Raw genomic sequence first — 26,813 nt, forward strand, 5'->3', positions numbered from 1 at the left:
AAGAAAGTGTCCAAGGAAGTTTGGACAGATGTTCTCCAGAGAGATGGGCGATGCAGTGAACTTGTTTGCTGGCCTGGCGTCAGATCAAGCATCATAAAGTTGAAACTGATGTCAAAGTTGAAACAGGGTGTCAGTTTATAAATGTCTTACGTGCCATTCATTGCAACTCAGAACGTATTAAGTTAAGGACTGCCTGAAACCAAATTATAAGTCCAAATAAATCACAACATACATTTATTTCTCAATGTACTGGACTAGTGTAGCATTGGGTTTTGAAGGGTTGGGAGTTTTTTAACTTTTTCCTTGGCTTAATGACTGATTTATCTGGCATTCCTTAATTATGAATGTATAATTATATAGTTAAGTCAGGCGTTCTAAAGTAATTTTATAATATTTGGTATCTCAGTTTTGGGTGCCTGGATTTAGAAACTATACATCAGATTCTGACTTTCAGAACAGGCATCCCCAGCATCCTAAAGTTCTTAAAATTGGACATCCAAAATGTCTTGAAGAATTTGACTCTGAGTCTTCAGAAAGAATGTTCTAACCAAAAAACATATATTCTTCTTGCTGGAGTAGCCATAACTTCTTGGACTTCACCCAGCTAAGCCATTCAATATATACAGTCCAGTAAACTTGAATAGAATAACTTGCATAGTTAGTTACACAGCTACTTTGGTAGCATGCTAGACCAAACCTGTAGTAAACAATCTTGAGGATTTTTCTTTTATAATCTAGGCCCTCCCTGAAAATGTCATGTCTTTATTGAAGAAATGCCTTACGTTCCAACCTTCGAAGAGGTAAGTGTCTAATCTCAATTTACAGTATAATTATTCTGTTGGGTCCACAGCAGTTAAAATATATGCTGCTAAACTACGTTCAGATATTGTCTTTTAAATAAGTTGCATCAAAGCGCATCTCTCTGGAAATCTATAGTTATACATCAGTGCAGTTGCTTAATTGAATTCCTTTTTGTTGCTTTGCATTACCATTTTTTTTTTTAAATGAATAAAAGTGAAAGTGTCAGATTAAACTAGAATTCTAGCAAATACTCTAATAGTTTTTCCAAATATACTTCTGTTTTTGCAGTCATGACTACTAAACAGAATAGCATAATAATGATCATCTAAAAGTGCATATAATTGCTTGCATTATTTGTTTCCATTTAAATGCTTTGAAAGAACATTTTGAGTAGTCACATTGCAAGCTTGAAGTATATTGGTTAATCAAGAGTTGAGGCTAAAATCACTGGGCAGGAATAACAGGGCTCAAAGCAAAGGAAAAGTAAACTTAATTGACATTAAGAAAGAAATTTTGGGACTCCTGTTCTTGTTGTTATTTTTAGAAAATAAGATCTCTTTTTTAACTGTAGTCTGGTCTTTCATCAGTAACCATTTCTGATGATTTATAGCACTTCCTGTGTTTAGAATATGTTCTTGTAAACTGTTTTTTCTAATGTCATATACCTTCAAGAAACTGCAGTATAGTATAGAGCCACATTGTAATCAGAGATGGAAAAAAAAGTGTGTTTTCAGGAACAGAAAGATCTTTTTAATGGCCAAAAACTGCTAGACTACCTTATAAATTAACAAAACAAAAATTGTCCAGTAAAGACAGATTCCAAACTTGGTTTGAGCATAAGAATGACCATGTGTAGGCAGGCTATAACTGTCATAATGTATTGACTGTCATAATGAAGGCAAATGAAATATTTATCATAAAACTTTACATTTTTATTAAATAAATAACGCCTATTTGTCAATGAGAGTATTAACATGCATTTTTTTTTAAAGGATTTCATTTTTTTTCTCTCTTTCTGGTCATTCTTGAACTTTTTAAAATACTTACACAAGACCTACTCCTGATGAGTTGCTGTGTGACAGTATATTCAGTGAAGTGTCCTCTTTTTATGAACCTTTCCATAAAACTGCCAGTCTGTTTTCATCCTCTTCGAGATGTGCTAATCTAACACTTCCTGAGGACATCAGTCAGCTGTGTAAAGGTAAAAGTGGGCCATGAGAGAGGGTGGTGGCAGGAAGAGAAGAAAAATAAATATGTACCTGTTGTTTATATGGGATAGGATTTGGAGTATGTGACTGTTTTGTTTCTTGGGGAAAAAATACTAACAAAGCCTCCATTCCTCTTTGAGGTACTTTTGTTTGTTAAAGGTCAGTGAAGGATATTATCAGTTTATACACTGTGAGGACATGGATGGAGGCAGGTCTCCATGTTCTTTATTTTTTCTTCACTTCATCATCATCATCATATCTGATAACCACCCACAAATGGCTTGTGCATTGCATTTTTTTTGAGGGCTGGTACCTTTTACCTTATAGTTCTGAAGTTTGGATGCAGAAATTTAAATTTATTTCATCATACAATGTAGCAACTTGGGGACAGGGTTCTCCTTAGGCACATCCTGTGATATGGGCTGTAGTTTTGTAAGAGTTTATTTAGCCAGCAGAGAAATTCAAAGTTATGGGACTAACCAAATCTCTCTGGCAGAGGCTGCATTTAGAGAACAAAAAAACCACACAGGTTTAGATCTATCTTGCCTTAAGTTCAAAAGAGAGAGGAATTTATTTTTGTTCTTGTTTGCAGTTTTCATAAAAGTGGAATGGGCTGCTATCATCCTTTCTAGAACCTATGACGAGTGCTTATTTTGGAAAATTTTATTCTTTAATATTGTGACGCTGAAGCTTCAGAGTGCCAATGTGTGTGTCACATGTGATAGATTGGAGCCCTAAGTGCCATTCAGTGGTTTAATTATCGGTGTTTACATCTATCTTATTTTGTTCTGTTTTTCTGGCAGCAAATGAGACGATATTTTTCACTTGCTTATGTGATGCAAGAAAACTCCAGAATCTTCCCAGTCTCTCTTATGAACTTTCCTTTCAGCAATTGCAAACAGAAGATTGCTTTTCCTCTAGTATCACATCAGGATACCTGACCCTAATCTGATATTTATAACAAAAATATATTTAGAATGATAACTTTTTAAGCAGTTGTTTTATCTCACTATAATTCATTTGTATTTGACTTCTGTTAATAGATGAAGACTGTGATTACCTAGCAGAAAGATCAATTGAAGAGGTTTATCATCTCTGGTGCTTGGCTGGAGGAGACTTGGAGAAAGAACTTGTCAACAAGGAAATCATCAGATCAAAGCCACCCATCTGTACACTCCCCAAGTAAGAAAAAGGAACACGCTTTTGAAGATGAAAACATAAGAAAAAGGGGGTTGGTGTAGAAAATGTCCCCAAAAAAAGTTAGATGTGTTTTTCAGAAGTTCTGAGTTTTCACTTTGAAGGAAGTTCGAAGGTAACACTGTGAAGAATAGTGAAAGGATCAACACCACCACACGTGTCTCTGCTTCGTCTGACTTATACCAGCCATCAAAACTTAATATTACCTTGCAAAATTTGTTAAAAAGAATGCATAGGGAAAGATACCACCCTATAATAAAATCTGCAGGTTCATTAATGTGCCATAGCATTAAAGTATGATATAACATTACTCACTAAAATGTGCATTTGGTATGCAATGCAGTACATCTTAAAAATACAAAATGCAAATACTACATACATTTACACAACACATTCAACTCATTGTATCCAACACATCAAGCCATTCCATATTTCATAAAAAATGGTTTTATTTTGTACAGATGCTACATGGTTTAAGAACTTTCCAAGCGGTGAAATAATTAAATGCATTGTTACTGCAGTCCTGCTGAAATTTTTACTACACGCTCCAACTCTGTCCTGCAGTCTGATCTTAGTATATGAAGACTACTGCAGTGGTGCAGATCAGATTGTACCTTCTGCTAGTTAAATAATATATTAAATCAGCGGTGAATAACCAACACCGTATTTTCTTTTCTAAACAAAAGGGGGCAAAGTTTAGCCTTGAGCTTTGTGAATGGTGTAATGGGTTGAAGTTTTAGTGAATGCTTATCAGTTACCTACTGCCATATAATTTCTTTTCCTGAAGCAGCAACAGAATATGATCCTTTAGTTTCCTTTCTAGAAACTTTCTGTGTCAAGAACATTCCCTTCCATGGACTGTTTGTGTTTACTTCTTTTTGGATTTATTTGTAGTTCTGAGGGCTTAATCTGCCCTAGACACAGAGTGCAAATAGCCTGCCAAATACTGTGTCACAGCTGTCATCTGTAACTGAGGAGGAATGGACAAGGTTCCCATCATGTCTGTCATTGTCATTGTTGATTTTCAGCTTTTGACTGACAGTGGCATTTCTCTTTCCTCCTCATTGCCTGGTAACCCTCAGATATGTTGTCTTGGATAAGAAGCTATAGATTGTACACATTAAAAAACCTGACGTGGCTATTTCATTTGGAACTTTTTCAGCATTTCAAAGTATTGCACATCCCCTTGGTAGCTGGCTTTGTAGTCAGGAGACAATACAGTGTAATTTCAGCATTTGTTTTTTCTTAAAAAGAAAATACCAATTGGATTGACATCAAACTTTGTTCTTTTGAGCTAAATATTTTCTTTTAAAATAACTAGGATTTGGGTTTTTCTCTCTTCAAAGCTTTTTGTTGGAGGATGGTGAGAGTTTTGGACAAGGACGAGATAGAAGTTCCCTTCTTGATGACACAACTGTGACACTGTCACTGTACCAACTGAGAAATGTAAGAAAAAGCTATTGCTAAGTGCTTGTGTTCCAGCTGCAGTAACTATGTTTTTATATTCCCAAATAGTAGGGCTATGTTTCGTTTCGGTTTTGACCATTTCAGAGCACAGTGATTCGTTTTCGTGTTATGGATCGCTCTTCCATTTCGGTTCAGCCAAATCTGTTTCAGAGTTTTGATTCTGTTTCGGCACTGATTCGGAGATTTGGATCGGCCGGGGAGAGGCAGGCACACCCAGGTGGCTGCAGGTTCTCCCGCAGCTCCTCCAGCTGTGCCTGCCTCTGCCATGGTAGGGGGAGACATGGGAGAAGCCCCCAAGACTGCCCTGCCCAGCCCCAGCCTCCTGGCACTTTAAAAGGAGGGCTGTGGGGCTGTACCGGACTTATCTGGGGTGGCACCTCCAAAACGTTTCAGAAATGTTTCGGAGCCTTTCATTTCATTTTGGATTTGGTGTTTCAGGTGCCGAAACGGGCTGAAATACCTCCGAAACAAAACAGCTGTCAAAATTTTGCACAGCTCTACCATATAGCAAAAATAAAATCAGTGTTGTCCTTCAAAACTCCTTTGGGCACTGCTGCTGACTCTGAGAGGACTCAGACACACAGATTCTGATTTTTATTTACTTATTTAATGGAAATAAGTTTACATGGACAAAATATATCAACTTCTTTGTGTGAAATGAAATTTGTACTGCTCAGTTTTGTTTTGATGTAACAGCTGTTTTATGAGAATAAGTGTAACATTCAGTGCTAAGTTTAATTATAGAAATAGAACGTTCTATCTTTTTGGTTCAGGCAATGTTTCTTTAACAAGTCCACCTTTCTCTCTAGAAATTCCTGAATATCCACATAAAAAATCGACCCACTTTAAATGTCTTGCAGCAAAGTTTCCTATTGTTTGTTACAAGTCTTAAGATGGAATTTGTGACAATTAAGCAGTCTAGTCTAAAACTATGTCAAAAATCTCCCCAAGCTCAGTAATAGTTCTGTTTCATATTGTTAGAAAACCACACTGAATTAAGTATAACTAGCACAGGCTACTATCTGTACAAAAGAGAAAGCTCTGAGTCTTTCCAGTTTCCTAGTCCAATTTATGCAGTTTGCAGGGCAGGGGGAGGTATTTAACCACACTTCAGGGAATCCTTCAAACACTCCTTGTAGCAAAGAGCACAGTGATGGTAATCAAAAAAGGATCAGTGCTGAATGAACTGAGAGTCTGATCTGCTCCGTCAGTCCCCAGAAGAGATGGTACTCTACCTCTAGGTTAGGGATTGTACTGCAAAAGAGAGCACTGTTGGGAAGATGGAATTAAACTTTAATCACCCTGCACTGAAGATGTCCATACACTCCAGGCATTAAGTTCTGTCTTGCTTGCCTGTCATCTTCACAGGGAATGTTTATATAACTGACTTGCTCTCAGATGTCTTTATGAAAAGTGAAGTAATTAGCATAGCTTGTCTTGATTAGGAAAGCAGAACCAAATTCTTTCACTTTGGTTTGCAGCTATATGAATCAAAAGTCCTTGTAGGAAAAGTAGGGGGTGTATAGATAAGGTGGGAATCATTTTTAGAATTGATTAAATTTGTAGAGAGAGATTCCATTCACTCAGTAGAATATAAAATATTAAACGTTTATGCATTAATGCTGCCATCTAAGGGTAAATCTTCTTTCTTTTGTCCCTTATCAGAATTAACTTAATATCTAGTCAAACACCAGTCAAGATTTTAAAAATCTCTTTGTGTATTTCTTTGTACATTTTCCATTAAAATACCAAGGAAATGTTCTCATGTGAAAACTTTTTTTAATTCTTTTTTCCAAACTGCACAGAGGCTAAAAGATGTGGGTGGGGAAGCATTTTATCCACTGCTTGAAGATGAGTAAGTATATGTAATCAAATTTTATTAGTTATTTTCGACTATTATAGTTGCACAGTACATATTCGGACCAAGATTTTCCAAAATTAGAAATATAATGCTAATACCCTGCATCCTTATTTAGGCTTCTGATGTAGGTGAATGCTTCTGAATGCTTTTTGAAAATAGGTAGACTTGAAGGTGGTTAAATTTACAAGTTTAACTTTAGTTAAGTATTTTGAAAATCTGTGGTCCTCACAGTACAGCACTGAATACAGAGTTACTGTTCCATACATGGAAACAACTTTCCTAATTGTCTTCCAGCATAAAGAGAAGTACGGTTCTTTTATTGACATCTTTTATTGGGCTAACTTTATAATTGGGAAGAGGCATTACACACGTTTTCAAGCATTTTTACCAACAACCCTTGTTTCTTGCATATTCCTAGATTATCATGGCTACAACACTCCACCCCAGCTTCCAACATAACAACATTTCCAGGCTGTAATTTTTTACAATTAAGGCTGTTTAGTTGCTCTTTACTGCTGTTTTTCCCATTCTTTTCCAGCCAGTCAAATTTACCTCATTCAAATAGTAATAATGAGCTGTCTGCAGCTGCCAATCTTCCTCTGATCATTCGAGAGAGGGACACGGAGTACCAGCTAAACAGAATCATCCTTTTTGACAGGTTACTGAAGGTATGGAATCTTAATCATACTGCAGTAGTTTTGGTTTCCATTAATTGAATAGATAAGTGGATTTAGTCTATTATCCCAGACTCTGGAGCACATGGGAGTCTTGAAGCACTTCTGTGTGCTCCAGAGGCTAGAGACACTGTCCACATGTTCAATTAAAGGTGTGATGGAAACTGGCCACAGTTTTTGCATATAACCATTTGTGTGTCTCCTTACACAGTTATCTGTTGTGTAATCATTTGGCTGAGACGCCCTAAATATCCACAAACCTCTTTCTTTTGACATTGCCAACACAGTACTGATAAATAGTACCTGACATCTAGAAAAGCTGATGGTTCCCCAGACAGACCCAGTGAACCAGACCCAGGGCTGACAGTGAGTTGATTGTCTGTCCCAGCACTACACTATCCTATCAAGCACCTCTCAGACGATCAGGGATCCCAGCTGGGGGAGTACACCATGTCCTTCCCCAGCTGGAAGCCCAGTTAAACAGATCAGAGCTCTCAGTCACAGGAAAGCACCGTATGGTGTCCTGCCTGGGAACCCTAGTGAGATGATCGAACCTCCCAGCTGGGGGTATGCAGGGAGCTAAGCTTTGCTACTTGCTGGCTCATGAGGAGTCCAGGTTGAGATCTTAGGTGAGATCCCACAATCTCGCCTCCTGCTGTACATGTACTATATACTAATGCTAGGAGCATGGGGAACAAGCAGGATAAACTAGCGCTCCTGCTTGCACTAAACACCTATGACTTAGTGGGGCTAACAGAAACCTGGTGGGATTCATCCCACGACTGGGTACATATTGAGGGCTATAGATTGTACAGAAAGGACAGGTCAGGGAAGAAAGGGGAGGAGGGTTGCACTTTGTCAGTGAGCAATATACATCAACCCTCATCAAGACAGAATCCAAGGTTGAGGAAGTAGAAGGATTGTGGGTTAGGCTACATGGGGGACAAGGAGAAAGGGATTTGGTGGTAGGGGTCTGCTACAGACCCCAACATCAAGGGGAAGAAATAGATGTGGGGCTCCTGAGGCAGCTCACAGAGACCATAAAAGCTAAAGAGGCGGTAGTCATGGGGGACCTAAACTACCCGGACATCTGCCGGGAGACGCAGACAGCAAAGTCCCACCGCTCATGCAGGTTTCTAACCTGTGTACAGGACCTCCACCTGACACAGGAGGTACATGGTCCCACTAGAGGGAATGCCATACTGGATCTGGTATTGGCAACAGGGGATGACATGATAGGGGACCTCCAGATCAGTAGCCATTTGGGAGACAGTGATCACCTAATAATAGAATTCAACATAAGACGTCGAGTGGGTAAGGTAACTAGTAGGGTGAAAGTGCTAGACTTTAGGAAAGCTGATCTCAATGCACTCAGGCAATTAGTCAAGGACGCACTGCAGAGTAGGAGTTTTGAAGGGATGGGAGCCCAAGAAGGGTGGCTGTGCCTTAAGGAAATGATCCTTCGGGCACAAAGCAAGACGATCCCCGAGCAAGGCAAAAGAGGGAAAAAGGGGCCAGGAGGCTTCCATGGCTGACCACAGAAATCCAGGGCAGCCTAGGGGCCAAAAGGGGAGCCCATAAAAAGTGGAAACAAGGTGAGATCACTAAAGATGAATATACCTCCTCTGCTCGTACTTGTAGGGAGGCAGTTAGATGGGCCAAAGCTACCATGGAGCTGAGGATGGCATCCCAAGTAAAGGACAACAAGAAATTGTTTTTTAGATATATAGGGAGTAAAAGGAAGGCCCAGGGAGGAATAGGACCCCTGCTAAATGGGCAGAAACAATTGGTGACAGACAGGGGGGACAAGGCTGAACTCCTCAACGAGTTCTTTGCCTCAGTGTTCCTAAGTGAGGGACACGACAAGTCTCTCACTGGGGTTGTAGAGAGGCAGCAGCAAGGCGCCAGACTTCCATACATAGATCCTGAGGTGGTGCAGAGTCACTTGGAAGAACTGGATGCCTTTAAGTCGGCAGGCCCAGATGAGCTCCATCCGAGGGTGCTGAAGGCACTGGCCGACATCATTGCAGAGCCACTGGCGGGAGAATTCGAATGCTCGTGGCGCACGGGTCAAGTCGCAGAGGACTGGAAAAGGGCTAACGTGGTCCCCATTTTCAAAAAGGGGAGGAAGGAGGACCCGGGCAACTATAGGCCAGTCAGTCTCACCTCCATCCTTGGCAAAGTCTTTGAAAAAATTATCAAGGCTCACATTTGTGAGAGCCCGGCAGGGCAAATTATGCTGAGGGGAAACCAGCACGGGTTTGTGGCGGGCAGATCGTGCCTGATCAATCTAGTCTCTTTCTATGACCAGGTTACGAAACGCCTGGACACAGGAGGAGGGGTGGGTGTCGTATACTTAGACTTCAGGAAGGCCTTCGATACGGTATCCCACCCCATACTGGTGAACAAGTTAAGATGCTGTGACGTGGATGACTACACAGTCTGGTGGGTGGCGAATTGGCTAGAGGGCCGCACCCAGAGAGTCGTGGTGGACGGGGTCGGTCTCGACCTGGAAGGGTGTGGGCAGTGGGGTCCCGCAGGGCTCGGTCCTTGGACTGATACTCCTTAATGTCTTCATCAGCGACTTGGACGAGGGAGTCAAATGTACTCTGTCCAAGTTTGCAGATGACACAAAGCTATGGGGAGAAGTGGACATGCCGGAGGGCAGGGAACAGCTGCAGGCAGACCTGGATAGGTTGGAAAAGTGGGCAGAAAACAACAGGATGCAGTTCAACAAGGAGAAATGCAAAGTGCTGCACCTAGGGAGGAAGAATGTCCAGCACACCTACAGCCTAGGGAATGACCTGCTGGGTGGCACAGAGGTGGAAAGGGATCTTGGAGTCCTAGTGGACTCCAAGATGAACATGAGCCGGCAGTGTGACGAAGCCATCAGAAAAGCCAATGGCACTTTATCGTGCATCAGCAGATGCTTGACGAATAGGTCCAAGGAGGTGATACTTCCCCTCTATCGGGCGCTGGTCAGACCACAGTTGGAGTACTGCGTGCAATTCTGGGCGCCACACTTCAAGAAGGATGCGGATAACCTGGAGAGGGACCAGAGAAGGGCAACTCATATGGTCAAGGGCCTGCAGACCAAGCCCTACGAGGAGAGACTAGAGAAACTGGACCTTTTCAGCCTCCGCAAGAGAAGGTTGAGAGGCGACCTTGTGGCTGCCTTTAAGTTCATCACGGGGGCACAGAAGGGAATTGGTGAGTATTTATTCACCAAGGTGCCCCCGGGGGTTACAAGAAACAATGGCCACAAGCTAGCAGAGAGCAGATTTAGATTGGACATTAGGAAGAACTTCTTCACAGTTTGAGTGGCCAAGGTCTGGAACAGGCTCCCAAGGGAGGTGGTGCTCTCCCCTACCCTGGGGGTCTTCAAGAGGAGGTTAGATGAGTATCTAGCTGGGGTCATCTAGACCCAGCACTCTTTCCTGCTTATGCAGGGGGTCAGACTCGATGATCTATTGAGGTCCCTTCTGTCCCTAACATCTATGAATTTGTGTGTAGCCTGTGCCCAATCTCTGGAATATATAGACTTCATTGAGCACACAGAGTCCCATGTGCTCTGGAGGCTGGGCGAGCCCCTCAGCTAATCAGAGATTGGAGAGAAGGTAGGAAGAAAAGGGAAGAGAACTACATCTGAGATTACAGGAAATAAGCATAGGAGAAATGGGAAGAAATGAAGAAGCCTCTAGTAACAGCCAAAACAAAGAAGAGTAAGAATTGGAGTTTACTCAGATGGATGCTACACCTCTCATTTCTAACAGCTATATTCTAGACCTGACTACAGAAACAGATCTGAGTGGTGTAGAAATAAAGAGTCTGGTGACGCTTCTTGCATTGCACTTTCCAAGTTGTGAGACTTTTCTTGTTGTCAAGCATTATATATTAGTACTCTGGTTGCATTGTCCAAAAAATAAGTTTATGTATATTTAGGACAAGGCATTTTGAACTTTCCCAGCCAAATGATTTCACAAGAGATGACTGTGTAAGGAGGCACACAATAGACGAGTCTTATTTGGTTTCTCGTGCAAAATGAACCAAGATATTTAAAAAAATAATTGATTGGTTATACCATTAAAACGAATACTCGATGAAGATGAAATTATAAACTATGAAAACATAAAACTTACTTTTAAATCTTTCAAATATAAAGAAACATGATTAAAAAGTCTTCTGCTTCCAATGCATGGATGTTGGTCTGGAGTAGGAAAGGCAGGCTAGGGCCTGGCACACATTAATTTAAAGGCATAATAGGATCTAATCCTTGATGCTAACAGTTGTACCTCTTGCCATGCCACATGTACTTGCCAATGTAAGTGAAGCCCAGGATCACGATCCCATTCTCCTGCACCAGCAACTTGGAAGATGAGTGTCCTGATGGGGTTGACAATTAGCTGATTGTCAGCTTCAACCCCACATTGCACCAGGGTCTTTAATCAGTCCTGTGTGGTCTGGGGCTGACAATCAGCTGATTGTTGCCCTCAGGACTGCGCTGGGGCCCATCTGAGACCCAACTGTGGTGATGAGGCCAATAGCCAGTTTGTCAGCCCCACATCTGTTTCATTGGGACTCTCTGGGCAGACAGTGAGCTGATTGTCGGTCCCAGCCCAGATAGCCCCACATTTGAGACCCAGGGCTGTCCAAGCTGGGGCCAACAATCAGTTGATTGTCAAAACCCTAAGCTGCCACATAAATGTAACATGTAGAAGGGGTCCAAGGTTAAACATCTTTCATCTAGAAGGGTAGCTATTCTATGTGTGTGTTTAGCGGCACAGAAGCTTTTATGAAAAGAAGGCTTTTCTTTGCTTTTAAGAAAGTGATGTTTTTGCAGGCCTATCCATACAAAAAAAATCAAATCTGGAAAGAAGCCAGGGTTGACATTCCTCCACTTCTGAGAGGTTTAACGTGGGCTGCCCTCCTGGGGGTTGAGGTAAGAAATATAAATAGAATTCACACTAACTAAAAATATTTGGGGAGAGGGGTGATGGGAGACGGTTGATAATTAGGTAGGTACAGTTTGCACTATTTAGTACGATACAATACTGTATTTTTCTTTCGTACAACATGCGCCAGAATAAAATTTGAAAGGCAGAGTGAAGAGAGATTTTTTTCAAGATTTATACATTCATAGAACAGGGACAGAACCTAATCATCAGCTGACTTGCCCTCCCTTTCCTGCTTAACTAAAAGCTGAAACCCTAACTGCTGTTGTAAATTGGTTTCCATGGGTACTTGTATGATTTTGAAAAGAGCTAAAGAGTCTCCAGGGCTGTGAAATAGGAGAAAAAAGACCAGAAATAGGAAGCAGACTGCACAGTTGTCCTAAAAAAGTTAGCTTATTTAATGGAACATCAAGACCACTAGACAGGAGAGACCATTTTTAATGCCTATGAAACAAAGGACAATGAGCCTTTAAGTCAATTTTCTCCTTGGCTAGCTGAATAGTAATGCCACTGCTGCTGCACTGTGGAACAGCAATCAAAGCAGGGTATTTCTGTTCCAGGCAGAAAATCAGTTTCCCTGCTTAAGATATGCACCTTAGTTTTTGGGACCAAATTTTTGGGGAAAAGGTGTGTATGGTTGGTAGGTAAATGTGGTAATAATATAGAAACATAAATACGATTTGGGGTCCTTTTTTCTCACTTTGTGGGGGTTTTCTGTTTCTTTTAGGCCAATGAATTTTAACCTTGTCTGCATTTTATTTTATTTTTACTTGACTTAATGCAAAAAAGTGCACTTAAACATATATAAGAATGTATGGACAACCACTATTTAAAAAATAAAAGTCCAATTCTTAAAACTCTAGTCAACAAGGGCCAAGAACAATATCTCCATTTTTGTCTCGCCATTAACCATTCTTCCCTTCCTAAAAGTTTGGCTGAATGGATGGGTTGCAGGCTTAGAAGTATAATTTATTAGAAGTCATCTTGAGCCCCTGGGTAGGAAGGGAGAATCCAAAGTTGGGAGGCCCTCACAAATGATATTGCCAGTAGTTTTCTTATCTCTTGCCCTAGGGAAGCTCTGGTGGTGTTTGCCAGTGATGCATTATGGCAAAGAAAGCTGAACTCTCAGGCAGGTGGTCCCGGGTCATTTAGGTTTTGGACATATGTCTACCTGTAGCATTCCAGATTGCCTCAGTACTTTGTAGTGCTACAATAACTAGGGTGGATTTGATTTAAATCAAATGGATTAAAATCACAATTTAAATAGCTGGTCAGGAAGCCTGGATTCAATCGTTTTCTACAAAAAGTGCATTCTTGTTGTTTGATATAACTTTAATGCATATTATTCAAAACTCATAGATAAAGGTAGGTTTCATTTTTAGAAGGTACACACTATACATTTTAAAGCAGTGATTTATTTTGATATTTTTTTAGATTAATTTTGCAGCTATATCAGAAAACTGTATTATGATTTGGTTATGTTATTTTCCAAAGTGAATTGAAGCAGTTCACCTCCGAATGACTTCACATGTATCTATCTCCAGTTCAGTAGATTATGGATATTTGGGGGATATTTTTGCCACGCTGTAGTAGGAAGACAACAACAGCCATCATCAAAAACAGCATTCGCTCATTGCCCTTGTCCCATGTCCCCGTGTTGTCGTCGTCCCGTCCCGTCCCACCTCCACGTCTTTCACCCACTGACTCCTCAATTTATATCTTCACTGACTGCCTTTCTTGCACGCATACCAGCCTCTGGCTTCTTTACTATTCATTCTATCCAGGAAGAGCACACACTAACTGCAGATGCTTCCTCAGCCTGACAAAGGGTATTTAACCCTCATCTGTTCTCATGAAACTGTAACGTTTGTTGTTCTCATGGGGTAACTTGTTACCTGTTACCAGATTTGCCTGTCACTTCAGGGTCCAATAATTTATCAGAGTTACGTTTCTGGGGTCTATGTAATTCTATCAGTGTGCTGCTTGTGTTACTTGTGTTTCTGTATAGAGCTCTATCTCTCCCTTCTGCAAGTCCTCACTCCCAGTGGAGCTACCTAGCAGGACTTAGCTTCAGTAGGGATGGGTTCCTCCAACCACAGTCAAGCAAACACACACACACACACACACACACACACACACACACACACACACACACACACACACGTCGGGACCCAGGGCAGCCGGCCAGCAGCTCTCCCTGACTCCCACCCAGGCAGATAAGGGTCCGGGGCCTTAGAAGGCCGTTAGGCGGGTACTTGTGACGCGTGGAGTGGAATTAATTAGGCAGACGCTTATCGGTTGCAAAGCAAGTTTGTTTACTCACGTCAAGGTGGTGTAAGACGGAGGTCAGAGATACTTAGTTACAGCTTAGAGATTGTCATTCAGTTATTCTGCAGATATATGTATATGGGCCGGCGGTCGGCTTATCGGGCACGCGGGGCAAGGGTACGCCAGGGAGGTCACGGCAGGAAGACGCTGACAACTGATCAATTTGTCAGATTTACTCCAAGGTGTGGGCAGAGTTGTCTTCGACTTTGCGAAAAATGTAAGCGGGTTTTGTTTGTATGATAGCCAATTGTTTTTCGCCACGTCATAAATCTAATTAGAATCGCCAGTTATCTAGCGGTTTTCGCTAGGGTGTTATTATAGGGTTACTCCCTGTTTTCTTTGACCAATTATAATGATTTATATAAAGCAAAGAAGGCAAAAGTTTTTATCTCTGTTAGTGGCGCAGCAATAAATTTCTTTTTGACATGCGCAGAAAAAAAGCGGTTACTATCATTATTGTTAACCCTTAGTTAACCTAGTGCAGAAAAAACTGTTTTAAATGGTTATTACTTGTTTGTGACATGGGCACTACTTAATTTGGTTGTGACAACACACACACACACACACACACACACACACACACCTATACAGATTAACAGTGCACATCTGTGCAGGCTGGGTTACTCAGCATTTCCAGGCTGATACCCTCATGTGCCCTGGCTCAGGACAGAACTTATTTCAGCAGGACAACAATAAAATTCAGTCAGCCACACACACACAGGGCATGTCTGAGCAGGCTGAGTCTGATCAGCACTTTCAGCTGATACCCTTATGGGCCTCAAACTCAGCACGTCCCAATCTCTTGTAACAAGTGCCCTGGTAGTAACTCCCTTGATAAGCAGACCCCACAGGATTTTTGGGCTTTACAGGGATCTTTGGCTTAGGTCAAAGAAGTGTTGCTACAGACCAGGTGGGGAGGTAGAGGAGAAGAAAGAGTAAATGAGGTTCAGAGAAAGTATGGCAACTAGCGTGACCATAAAAAATATTTTTTTGCCAGGTATATATGAAACTTAAGATACTAGTAGTAATAGCCGTACAAGGAAAAACAAAACAGTTACAATATTATACAGTTTCAATTAGGTTTTTGGGGAAGTCTAGCTCAAGTTTGATCAGCAAAAGTCAGGTTTAGAAAGCTATGTCTAGAGTGAGAGAGAAAGAGATTAAATCAAGTCTGAGGTTTAGGAAGTGGGCTTAAACAAAAGAGGGGGAGAGAGTGAGAGAGTTGGGGGTCTCACCACTCCAAAATTCCCAGGTGTTTGTTGACAGTCAGAGCCCTCAGCACAATCAGTGAAGATACTCCAGGCAGAAAAGGAGAAGGTAAATTCCCAGTGGAACTGATGCAGCTTTTTGAATCCAAGCGCTAGGACAGACACTTGAGCTGGGGTGGGGGTTCTTATAGGGAAATAACAATAGTTCAAGGGAGAACAATGGATTTGTTTATGCTGGACAGTAGGAACTGATTATTCCTGGCTCTGGGCGGTATTAGTCAGACAGAGCTCACAATGCAGTCGGGCAGGGACAGTATTTTTGGGTACCTGATAAAGGATTTATCACTAGAATTGGCCTGATAAATGCTGAGCAGGATGTGTACAGGCATGGGTTAATTAACATCTGGAGCAGAGATTCCCCTATCATGCAGCACTCCCCTGCTTCTCTGGTCCCAGAGTTCCATGCGGTCCTCGCCTTGGAACTCTGTTCTCCACTCTTGATGCTAATGAAGGTGCCTCCCTTTTTCCCATCTCCAATGTAAATGAGACTGGGGAGAAGTTGCTGTAATCTTGTTACCCTTATCTGGAGGGGCTTAGGTGTGTTTCTCACTGTATCTTCATTTCCTTTTGTAAACTTTTGTGATCAGTTCTGGTTCAGGCAGAGGTGAGGTAGTGGTGGTGGGGGAGCTCCTTTGTGAGTCACAGGCTGGGTACCGTGCCAGAGTTTCCCAGGAACACAGAGCTGACAGGTAACAATTCGACATTCTTGGTCTCATGGGGTAACTTGTTACCCCACTTGTATGAACAAAATAGAACCAGTGATAACAGTATAAATATACCAAAAACTAGAGGTGCACCGATGCATCAGTCTGATATTGGATCAGTACCGATATAAAGAAAATTATCTATATCGGATATCAGTCCTATGGGGCCAATAATTTGGCCAACTAATGCCCATGCTTTCCGCAGCTGCATCGCACCAGGGAGCAGAGCCAGCAGCGTGGAGAGCTGCCTCCAGGTGGTAAGTCAGAAGGGGAGGGGGGAGGGAAGGGGCATGGGGGGGCATATCAATGCTCCTGTGGTGAGGGAGTGGGCAGAGGCAGGCGCTGCCCAGCCAGGGTGGGGGAAGGAGGCCTGCAGGACAGAGGCGTGGCTTGTGGGGTGGGGCAGCTCCTGCCACTGCTTGCACCGCAAAAAGGTGGGGGCACGGGGGAGCATGTTCCCCTGGATCTGCACAGCACAGGGCGGGCTGCTGCTGCAGGGTGAAGCCGGTGCTGCATGGGGCTTTTGCTGGGGGCTGGGCTCAGAGCGGGCTCCAGCAGTGCTGGGAGGAGGCTGCAGCCAACCCAAATTTTGCTGCAGCTCCACTCCCAGCCCCGTGTCTCCACCTGCCACCAGGTGCTGCCTCAGCTTTTGCCAGCACTTGGGTGGAGGTGGGATGTTCAGCCGGGGCTCTGGTGGCACGGGGCTGGGAGCAGAACTGCAGTAAAATTTGGGGTGGCTGCAGCCTCATCCCAGTGCCACCGCAGCCCACTCCGAACCCAGCCCCCAGCAAGAAAAGCCCTGCGCAGCACTGGCTCTGGCTCCACACCATGCCGTGCAGATTCGGCTGCACACGCCCCCCGCCTGCCCTCTCCCCCGCCTTCCCGGGGTGCAAGCAACGGCAAGAACTGCCCCCACCCCACGAGCTGAACCTCTGTCCTGTGCCTCCCTGCCACCTGCTGGGTAGCACCTGCCCCTGCCCCCTCCCTCACTGTGGGAGGCATTGATCTGCCCCCACACGCCCTTTCTCTCCCCTTCCACCACACCAAACTTACCACCTGATGGCAGCTGTATCAGATCGGTATCGGCCCATTATGCCTCCTTAAATATTCGCTATCGGTATCAGCCCTCAAAATCCCTACCAAAAACTATTTATTAAACATACAGATTGTTTGGAAGAGTATTTATGATGATTTGAACCCAAAATGTTACTTAACTAGCACTATGAACAGAATTTAAACTTCTTTTAGAGTTTCAAAATGTGAATGAACAATTTGCTAAGTCTGCAGTTCACACTGTTTTCAAACTAACAGTTACTTCCAAAAACATTTCCTTACTGTTTTAAGTAAATATTACTTTGTTCACAAAGCAGCAGTGATGTACTGTGGTACACACAAGCAAATTGTTTACAATCTTTGCATTGTTTCCGGGTTTTGCGATCATCTGTTCTTGGACAAAAAGCACAACATCCACTCATGCTTGCAGAAAGTTCTGCTGGGGTGCGCTGTGGCAATTTGTAATTTAGGGCAGTCATACCAGACTTGATTGATACATGTAATCTAAGTCCATCATTCTTCATTTTATTTGTCTGTTGACCAACTGTTCTCCAAGCTCCTGCAAAAAAAAAAAAAAAAAAGCCATCTTCTTAAATGTGATCTTTACTTCCAGTTTGCATTGTGGCAGCTACGTCCAGCATATTGAAAATAATGTCATTGGCCACCTGTTGATTTTCCATCTGCAGGTGTCATTCAGACTAAGTGGTCAAGGTTATGCTCCCCATCCTTGTTTTTATTGTAGTCATGGATGATGTCCATCTTTCTTTGCTCTCCACCCACTGACAGGTCATGGTGCATGTTTGACAACAGCAGCACAACTTTGGACTTCTTTGGAACATAGGAAACTAGGGTGCGTTACCCATCAAAAGCAAAAATGGATGAAAAAGTTTCCCTTCTTCCATTTGCTTGCATTTTGTTTGGGAAATCAGCCTTGTTTTTCCGAATCACACCCACATAGGTTAAGTCTTGCTGTAGCAGTCTTTCTGCTAGGTCAGTACTTGTGAAGAAATTGTCACCCACAATATTCCTTCCCGTCTTGTACCAGGGATGAACCAGCTTTTCAACAACCTGGGTACCAAGATTACCTTCATGTGGAGCTTCTGATTGCTTGCCCAGATAGATGTCTCCAGACAGGGAGAATGATGTTGCTGTATCACAAGCCATTTGGGAGGCTTGGTGGACATATACTGTCTGAAGGGACAGCGACCCCTGAATGCAATGAGCTGCTCATCAACCATCAGGTGTATTCCTGGAATATACCATTTCCTGAGCTGCTCCACAAATTGTATCCAAATGTCTCTGAAGGCAGCAAGCTAATCCACAGCTCTCCTTTCCTCACATGTCATTTTGTTATCAAATCTCAGGTAGTTGATGATTTGACAGAATCGTTTTAAACTCACGGAGGCACGGAAGCAAGGCCGCCCGGTACGTTGCTTCCACGACTCCTCCAGTGCCTCGTGACCACTGTGGTATGGACCACTTAGTAGTAGAAGGCCAATGTAGGCTGTTCCATCCAGCTTTTTCCATTCCTTTCTCTTTTCAGGATGGCTATCATTCCACTCCCTGAATATTCTTTCTGTCTCTCTGTTTGTTTATCCTGACTGTTATCATAAGAGATCTTGTGAGAAAAACAGGTGGAACGTTTCCACCGCTGCCTTTATTACTTTCTCTTTTTGTCACAGCACTTTCATGGACTATGTCCTTGGCTATTCTGTGATTAGATATTAGCTGTGGACTTTTTTCCCCACACTTGGCCAGTCCTTGCTCTAAAGGTGTCATCATCTGCAATGTTTTCTGGGGGTGGTGGCAGTGGTTCTGCTCCACGTCCTGCTGTAACTCTCCTCGGTCTTTCATGGCGGCCCCAGGGTGGTCCTCTTCCCTTTCCCACTGGAAGTGTTGGCTTCACTTTTGCTTGTGGCACCAACTCCTCTTCATCTGCGCTGGATGAAGCTTCCACAGACGCATGGTCCTCTTGCTCTGAACAATCTCCCATGTCTGGAACAAAGTCATCATCCTCACTGCCTTGGAATAAGAGTCCATCAGTGGATATGTCACTCTCATCCCCAGTTACCTGTGCAAGACTGACTTCAGCAGTGAATATGCACTGCCTTCTCATCCTGGACTGCAGAAAAAAAAGAAAAAATTGATTACTGCTGAATGCACATACATAACAAAGACAAGCCTGCCCACCTGTGCTGTCACAGAAGCAATTCTGCCCTGCCCTATGGCAGCACGGGTAGCACCCTCTCCTCCTGGGCACAGAGACCAGCATCCATCCTTTCCAAGCAAGCCAAATGTGGGTGGATGCTGTTTGGAAACCACACATGCAGGGGCTTATTGAGAGCAAGTAGAAGGGGCATAGAGGGTGTTATGCCCTTACCACTGAAGGGAACTCCATAGTGTACGCTGTATTGCAGTATGATGTTGTTCTGCTTCTTCTCTGCTGTCCTTTTGTTCCATGTCCTCACTTCCAACAAAGGCAGGGCAAACTAGCTTGTATGCTATAAAAGAGGCAGGTGAGGCAGAGTTTTGCCATGAAAAAAGAAAGCAGAGGTGGATTTGGGCGTGACCAAGGATTTTGGGTTTTTTGGCAAAGGGCAGGGTGTTTTGATGACTTCGCAGCTTGCAAACAAAGTGGTTAGCAAAAGGGATTACCACATCTACAAAAGCAGAGTGGAAGATGGCCATCTATTAGTTACCATGGACATCAATAAGGTGTGAATGGATGCTGACCTTTCAGATGCATCCATCCAAAGTGGCCAAACAGGTCTAGGCCTGTTATTTTTATACAGAAATTGCATTGGGGTAACAAGTTACCCCAATGTGTTAACATGGGCTTGGGGTAAGTTGTTACCCCATATGGTAAACACATTTACACCTGGGGTAACATGTTACCCTGGTCAGTTTTTCATCCATAGAGAGCAAACCACTCATGTAAGCTGGCTGTTCTTTGGGAATATTGTGCACTGCAGTGCCAGTGACAGTGTCTTAAAAAGAAAATTTTTTAGAATGAATTAACGTAAAGATACTGCACAAAATGTGCGTCTGGGGTAGGAAATTACCACATGGGAACGTATGAAGGTTAAACCCAAAAGCTTGCTAAGAAGAATTTTTACAACTATTTGAGTTGGTCTAATAAAAAATATCAGATTTATCCAAAGAACCTTGTCTACCAAAAACAACACACATTTAAATTGTTTTATTTAACGAAAACAACAGCCTTATGTATGTTGGATATTTACTTTGATTCTGCACACAACCTTGCAAAGAGGCAATAGGGCTGATGTTAATCAGGTCTGTTATCTGTATATACTGCTGTTAACAAGGATGTTATCTCTGGAGACACAAATCCAGTTTGAGGACCAAAATTAAGCATCACAGAGATGCTTAATGGGATATTCTAGACTGAGCACGAAGTCCCATTAGGTAGAGTGGTTGTGTTTAATCTTTAGTGATCTGTAGGGGAGCCTCTGGGAACCCCATAAGATTGGGTCCCTAATATAATCCATGGCCTGTTATGACCTATTTATAAATCTTTTCTAAAAAGGTTACATGCATCTATAGTCTTAAATAGTATATAATTAAATAATTCCTGTTCCATGATGATGTCTTTGAGCTTTAACATATCTTGCATTAAAACTATCTTTATATAGATTTTTTTTTTTAAAAAAGCATCTTAACAAAAAAAACAAATAATACAACTAAATAAAAAACCTGTTTGTTTGTTTGGTTTTTTTTAGTCATTGATTTTTACCCACCCTGAACAGAGTCCTGTGGAGGCTGGTACAATGCAGAAACACCTTGTGGTAGTACAAATGAATGTTACCAAGGCCTAATTGATTTGGGACTGCCTGTCCTTGAGCCCATCTTTCTCTGGAGAGTGAAGGACTCTGGGATGCTGGGGGTCAGAGAGACTCCCTATTACATTGCATGTAATTATCCACACATTGCCTGTAGTGTTATGGTTTGAAACAAGAACCTTTTTGCAGCGGATTCACCTTTTTTGCATGTATCCAAGTGCTTAGTGTAGTTATGTCAGGCTAGTTGTCAGTTGGTGCAGATAACCAATTACCAATGTAGCATGATCAGGGCAAGAAGAATGCATCAGTGGTTAGACTATCCTGGGATACAAGAGACTGATTCCTTCCTCTTGCAAGTTACTTGGAGTGTGTCTACACCGTGGCAACAGCAGCATGTCCTGGGTTGATTCTGCCTGATTATGCTGTGCCTCTGGGCACATTGACTCAGGAATCAATCTGGAAATACCCCAGTGAAGATATTCAGGGTTGTCCTCAGCAACTGTTCTCAAGACTTAAGACTTCAGCATGCTCGCAAACAGTGTTTGTCATGACTTGGAGCATCTTCACCAGTGTCTGTCCAGACTTGGAACAGGTGGATGGGGCATGTTCAGGGCCGGATAGATCTACTGGATAGATGCTGCTGCTCTTTCCACAGTGGTGTCACAAGAATCAAAATACTGTTTTGAGTCTGAGTGTCTATATGCACCTAAGAATGATAGATGTCACCTGACAAGCCAGCATCTGAAGTCTGTCAGCTTCTTATTGAAGAGCATGTTGGGAGGCTATTTCTTTCATGATGGTATATCTCAACATCAGATTGGAGGCCCATGATATGGCTATCTTAAATCTTGCAAATCAAACACTAGATCAAAAGCGTGGCCAATTTTATGAGCTGATCCCAAACAGCCACCTGAGATGAAACGTGCATCTTAAACACAAGAGAACTGCTACATCTCAGGCTAGTGTCATAGAAAGCACAAGCAAATGGTTTGGAATATAAGAGACAAAAGATGATAATGCTAACGCAGTCTTACAGCTGGGATTTATTGAATTATGAAGTATTTAGTGCCCATACCTTATTAACTAACTACATTCTTCTGGCTAGTGTAACTGGAAAAAGCTGTAACTTTATACTTTAGTCTCATTTCTGTTGGTATATGCGCAGTGAAATGCATTAGTATTTAACCTGAAGGCTTTCTGTTTCTTTAAAATATTCTTCTATTTGTAGGGTGCTATTCAAGCAAGGTATGATGCTATTGATAAGGACACTCCAATTCCTACAGATCGACAAGTAAGCTGTGTTTATTTTCAAGTGCTGTCTCAATATAATGCAAGACATTTCCTCCACTTCAAAAATGATGTTAACTGTTCTACTCTTTTACTGCAACTGATGCTGCTGATCATAATTGAACTTTGAGGGGGTTTTGTAGTTATATAGACTAGAGTATAATGTTGCAAGACCTGCAAGAAACTAGTTAACACAAATTATAATATAGCATTCATAAAATGCAACCTTGTATTTGGGTTGATTGCTTCTAAAGTAAAAATAAACAGATGTCAGAATCTAGCAAAGAGATACTAAATAGAAAAAAGGAAATACTCTGCAACTTGGATCTGGATGCTGTATGACAGCATCCCAAAATCCCATCAGCTTCAACAGAAGCTCAAAGGATATAGTTCTTCACAGAAATGTATAGTGCCAAATGGTGAACAGACGTTACTAGTAACATCTGCTCTTTTCATCTAGCCAAAGGAATATAATTTTTTTATTGAACTGAGTCTGTCCTGAGAATTCTTACTTTAACATTTAAAGGAAAATGATTTTAACACCCAAGAAGATATGACTTGAAAGCTAAGCCAGAAACTGGTGCCGCTAAAATTCACTTAAGAGACCAGGGCTGTTTTTCATGAACATAAAGTGCAGGTAAATGGCATTTCCCCACACAGCATGTCTTTTTAAGTTGAGGGAAGAAAAGACTTGTGATTTCATGGTGGCCCAACGTAAATGTATTGGCTATATTCCACTACTTTCCCCTACTCTCATTGTTGTGGGATTGCTGTGGGGCCACCCCTGTTCTGATTTCTTCCTCCTGCTTTCCTCCTGTGTTGCAGATTGAAGTTGATATTCCTCGATGTCATCAGTATGATGAGTTGCTGTCATCACCAGAGGGCCATGCAAAATTTAGACGTGTATTGAAGGCATGGGTTGTATCCCATCCTGATCTTGTGTACTGGCAAGGTAAGTTCAACTTGTAAGTAAATAGGTTGGTTGTTTATCTGGGAAGTATTCAAAGTAAAGACTTTCTAAAATACAGTTACTTCCTAAATAGAGCGGGGGCCCTTTAGCTTGCCTTTGCTCTTCATTTCTTTTTTAACAGACTTCAGAATTGGATTTAATTATTCATTTGCAGCCGTTAGTGTAGAAATTTCAGGAGATTCCATCCGTATATTAGTGAAAATGCAAGATTCTTATGCTTCCCATTCTGTTTGTGATGTAAATTCTGTCCCTTTTTCCCCACAGAAATTGATTCATTCTTTTGCATTTTTTCACTCCCTTTATTTTTATTCACTTTGTTTTTAAAAGTTGTCATTGACTAATGCTACTCAGTTCAATGTTAACTTCAGTGACTTCTGTGCAGTGTTAGTATTTTGAGTATAATATGCTGGAGCATTTTTAGAGACACACAACTGAGAAATTAGCGCAATCTCCCTATTAGTACAATTTAACCCATTTAAATTATTTATATTTATTTTCATACCATTGTTTCATGACTATTTGCTGCATACATAACTAATGCTAACATTGTAAGGGTCTTAAATATGCAAGTCATATGTTTGTCTTATGTCATATTCAATCAGTGTTCAGTTTTTCATAGTTTCTTGGCACTTTTCCTCCCCTTAGGTCTAGATTCTCTTTGTGCACCATTCCTGTACTTGAATTTTAACAATGAAGGTAAGTATCTTTAGAATATGTGTATAACTTATTATGTGTGTGTGCACACATGTGCAAATAAGCAATAGGTGGAGTTCTAGTGACATAACATCAAAGGAACTTTGAAGCCGGAGGGTATATCTACATGGGCAATTAGGAAGAAATAAAATCTGGTACAGTTTGCACTGGAGTCTTTCTCCTGGGCATAGCATTTACACGTGCACCCAAGACCTCAGCACATTGAGCCAGGTGGAGCAGCCCTGGGCTGGCAGAGGATCCAAGGGGTGAGCCCCAGGCTCTGGTTAGCAGCATCAGGGAGCAGAGGTGCTGGCTGGAGCATGAGGGTACTACAGTGTGGGACTAGCCAGCAGGCAGCCCCTGTATCATAGCACCCTTGTGCCTCAACCAGCCCCGTTCACCATCCACATGTGCATTGCGGTAGCATAAATTACTCTGCCATAGGATAGTACTTGTCCCAGGCAATATTATTCTGTGGCAGAATTAATTAATTATTGTATCCTAATATTGGCGCACATGTAGATGGTGGCACTTTACTGCAGAGCTAATTAGTTGCACCCACTGTTACCATCATTTCCAACATACAGCACCAAGTTCCTAATTGCAAATACTAAAAATTTCACTGTGTTGAAATTTTGGGGAGGATGCTTTATAGTCGTCTTTGGCAACAAAGTGGTAGAATCTGCTTCTAGGTATAATACTTTACTCAAACTGCTAGTAGCCTTTTCATTACTATCTACATCTGCTCTTGTATGAAGATACTGAGTAGTTGGGGAAAAAAGTTCTTTGCAAGCTTTCGAACACAAGCACCCTTCTTCAGGCATTGGGAGACTCTACTGTTCTGAGATCTCTAAGGTAGGAAAGAAGCTAAAAGTGTGACTCCTCATGGCCACATTTTTGGTAAAATTGAGTTGATCGTCTTGTTTCCTGTCCCTTTGTTACCTTGGCTTTAGAAGTGGTTTTCATGTGTGCTGGCACTGAATTCTTAGAATTGGACAGAGTTTCAATATTCTGGTTAGTTTTTATTAGCACTTTTGTTCCAGCCTTAAGTATGATGTAAGGGATTAGGCTTTTCATGGTTGTGACTCCCATCAGACACATCAAGTCTTAGAGCTTTTGCATAAAGTTGGTGTGTTCTGACTTTGTAGACTTTCCTAATTTTTTATTAATGTAACTGTATATTTATGTTTGGGGTTTTTTGTTTTGTTTTATTTGCATGTCTTTAAAAGTACTGGTAAAGAAACTTGTATTTCAAAGTAAGAGACTTCATTTATATGAACTGTAACATTCAATATTTTCTCACTATAAATTTATATTTTTTCCTGTCGCTTCATTTTTGGTGTTTTTTTTAACACACAAGATCTGTTGGAACTATTGACAATTCTGCTACAGGGGCTTTTATTTCCTTAGAAAGATGTTATCCAAACTCCATCTGTGAATGCTTTGGTTTCCACTGCTTAACCCCTTTCATTCAATGTGTACGTGAGGTGCTTGTGATAGATATATGAGAAAAATCTACTTGGGCTATCAAAATGCTAATGCTACTCTCTGGATTTTAGGTTCTCAGATGAAGTGAAAGCTAGGTAGCTTAATCTGAATCCTAATAATAGAAGTCTCTTGAAAGGAAGTTTTGATTTTATGGGGACTGTCACTACTTTGTCTGCTGACTTGGTGTTATTTACTAGGCCTGTGTGAAGCAGCAATTATTCGTTTCAGATTCGGCCGATTCAGAGGGACAGTGATTTAATTTGGAGATTTGAATCACTGTTCTGATTCGATTCGGCCGAATCAGATCCAAAGATTCAGTGCTGCTTCAGAGATTCAGCCATAGACTAAACAGGCAGCAGTCCTTGCCACATTGGACTCAGCTGCCTCCAGCTGGTAAGTCTGTTGGGTGGGGGAAGGAAAGGGATGTGGGGAGGGAGGGAGGGATTGGGGCTGGGGCAAGCTGCCTGGGTGGGGGGGGCGGGTTGTGGGATGTGGGCTCAGCAGCACTCAGACCCTGGGCTATGCCCTGCTGCCACTTGCCCCCTTCCACCTGGAGCAAGTTGCGCCTACATCGCTCATCCCGCGCCCTACTTCCCTGGCTGGGCAGCTTGTCCTAGCCCCAATTCTTCCCTCCCCCACACTCTCTTTCCCTTTTCCCTCCTCCCACCACAACAGACTTACCAGCTGGAGGCAGCTGTGTCCAGTGTGATGAGGACTGCTGCCTGTTTAGTCTATGGCCGAATCTCCAAAGTGGCACCAAATCTTTTCCTAATCAATTCAGACCTTTTATTTGGTCTCCTGATTCGATTCGGATTCAGAGATTCGGTCACCGAATCGGGCCAGATCTCCTCCGAATCTAATAACCTGCCAAAGCCTCAAACAGCCCTATTGTTTATGCTTTGTCTTGTGGTTCATAGTCTTAATGGGTTTCTTTTACCACTGCTACTTTGGATTCTTCCATGATAGTTGTTGTATTTATTTGCATATTCTGCTTGTCTGGAGGTTATGAGCTTCACTGACACAGACATCACAACATTTATTCGTACTTCTTGGGCATTTCCT

At 42.1% G+C, this 26,813-nt stretch overlaps 1 protein-coding gene across 7 annotated transcripts in view; it reads left to right on the plus strand.

Annotated features, from left to right (window-relative positions):
• Positions 1 to 26,813, plus strand: part of TBCK (TBC1 domain containing kinase) — a 186,769-nt gene that overhangs the window by 49,412 nt on the left and 110,544 nt on the right. For all 7 annotated transcript variants that reach the window (XR_002094296.2, XM_006269375.4, XM_059722137.1 and 4 more), the window contains 10 exons: positions 739 to 800; positions 1,854 to 2,002; positions 3,053 to 3,191; positions 4,553 to 4,652; positions 6,479 to 6,528; positions 7,073 to 7,202; positions 12,049 to 12,147; positions 22,542 to 22,604; positions 23,426 to 23,552; positions 24,216 to 24,266. Coding sequence is in view for 6 of the 7 variants with exons in the window: in XM_006269375.4 (XP_006269437.1) it covers positions 739 to 800; positions 1,854 to 2,002; positions 3,053 to 3,191; positions 4,553 to 4,652; positions 6,479 to 6,528; positions 7,073 to 7,202; positions 12,049 to 12,147; positions 22,542 to 22,604; positions 23,426 to 23,552; positions 24,216 to 24,266 (970 nt within the window). In the remaining variant the exon portion in view is untranslated. The remainder of the gene's footprint in view (positions 1 to 738; positions 801 to 1,853; positions 2,003 to 3,052; positions 3,192 to 4,552; positions 4,653 to 6,478; positions 6,529 to 7,072; positions 7,203 to 12,048; positions 12,148 to 22,541; positions 22,605 to 23,425; positions 23,553 to 24,215; positions 24,267 to 26,813) is intronic.

Source organism: Alligator mississippiensis, chromosome 2 (assembly GCF_030867095.1).
Source record: "Alligator mississippiensis isolate rAllMis1 chromosome 2, rAllMis1, whole genome shotgun sequence".
Classification (NCBI taxonomy): domain Eukaryota; kingdom Metazoa; phylum Chordata; order Crocodylia; family Alligatoridae; genus Alligator; species Alligator mississippiensis.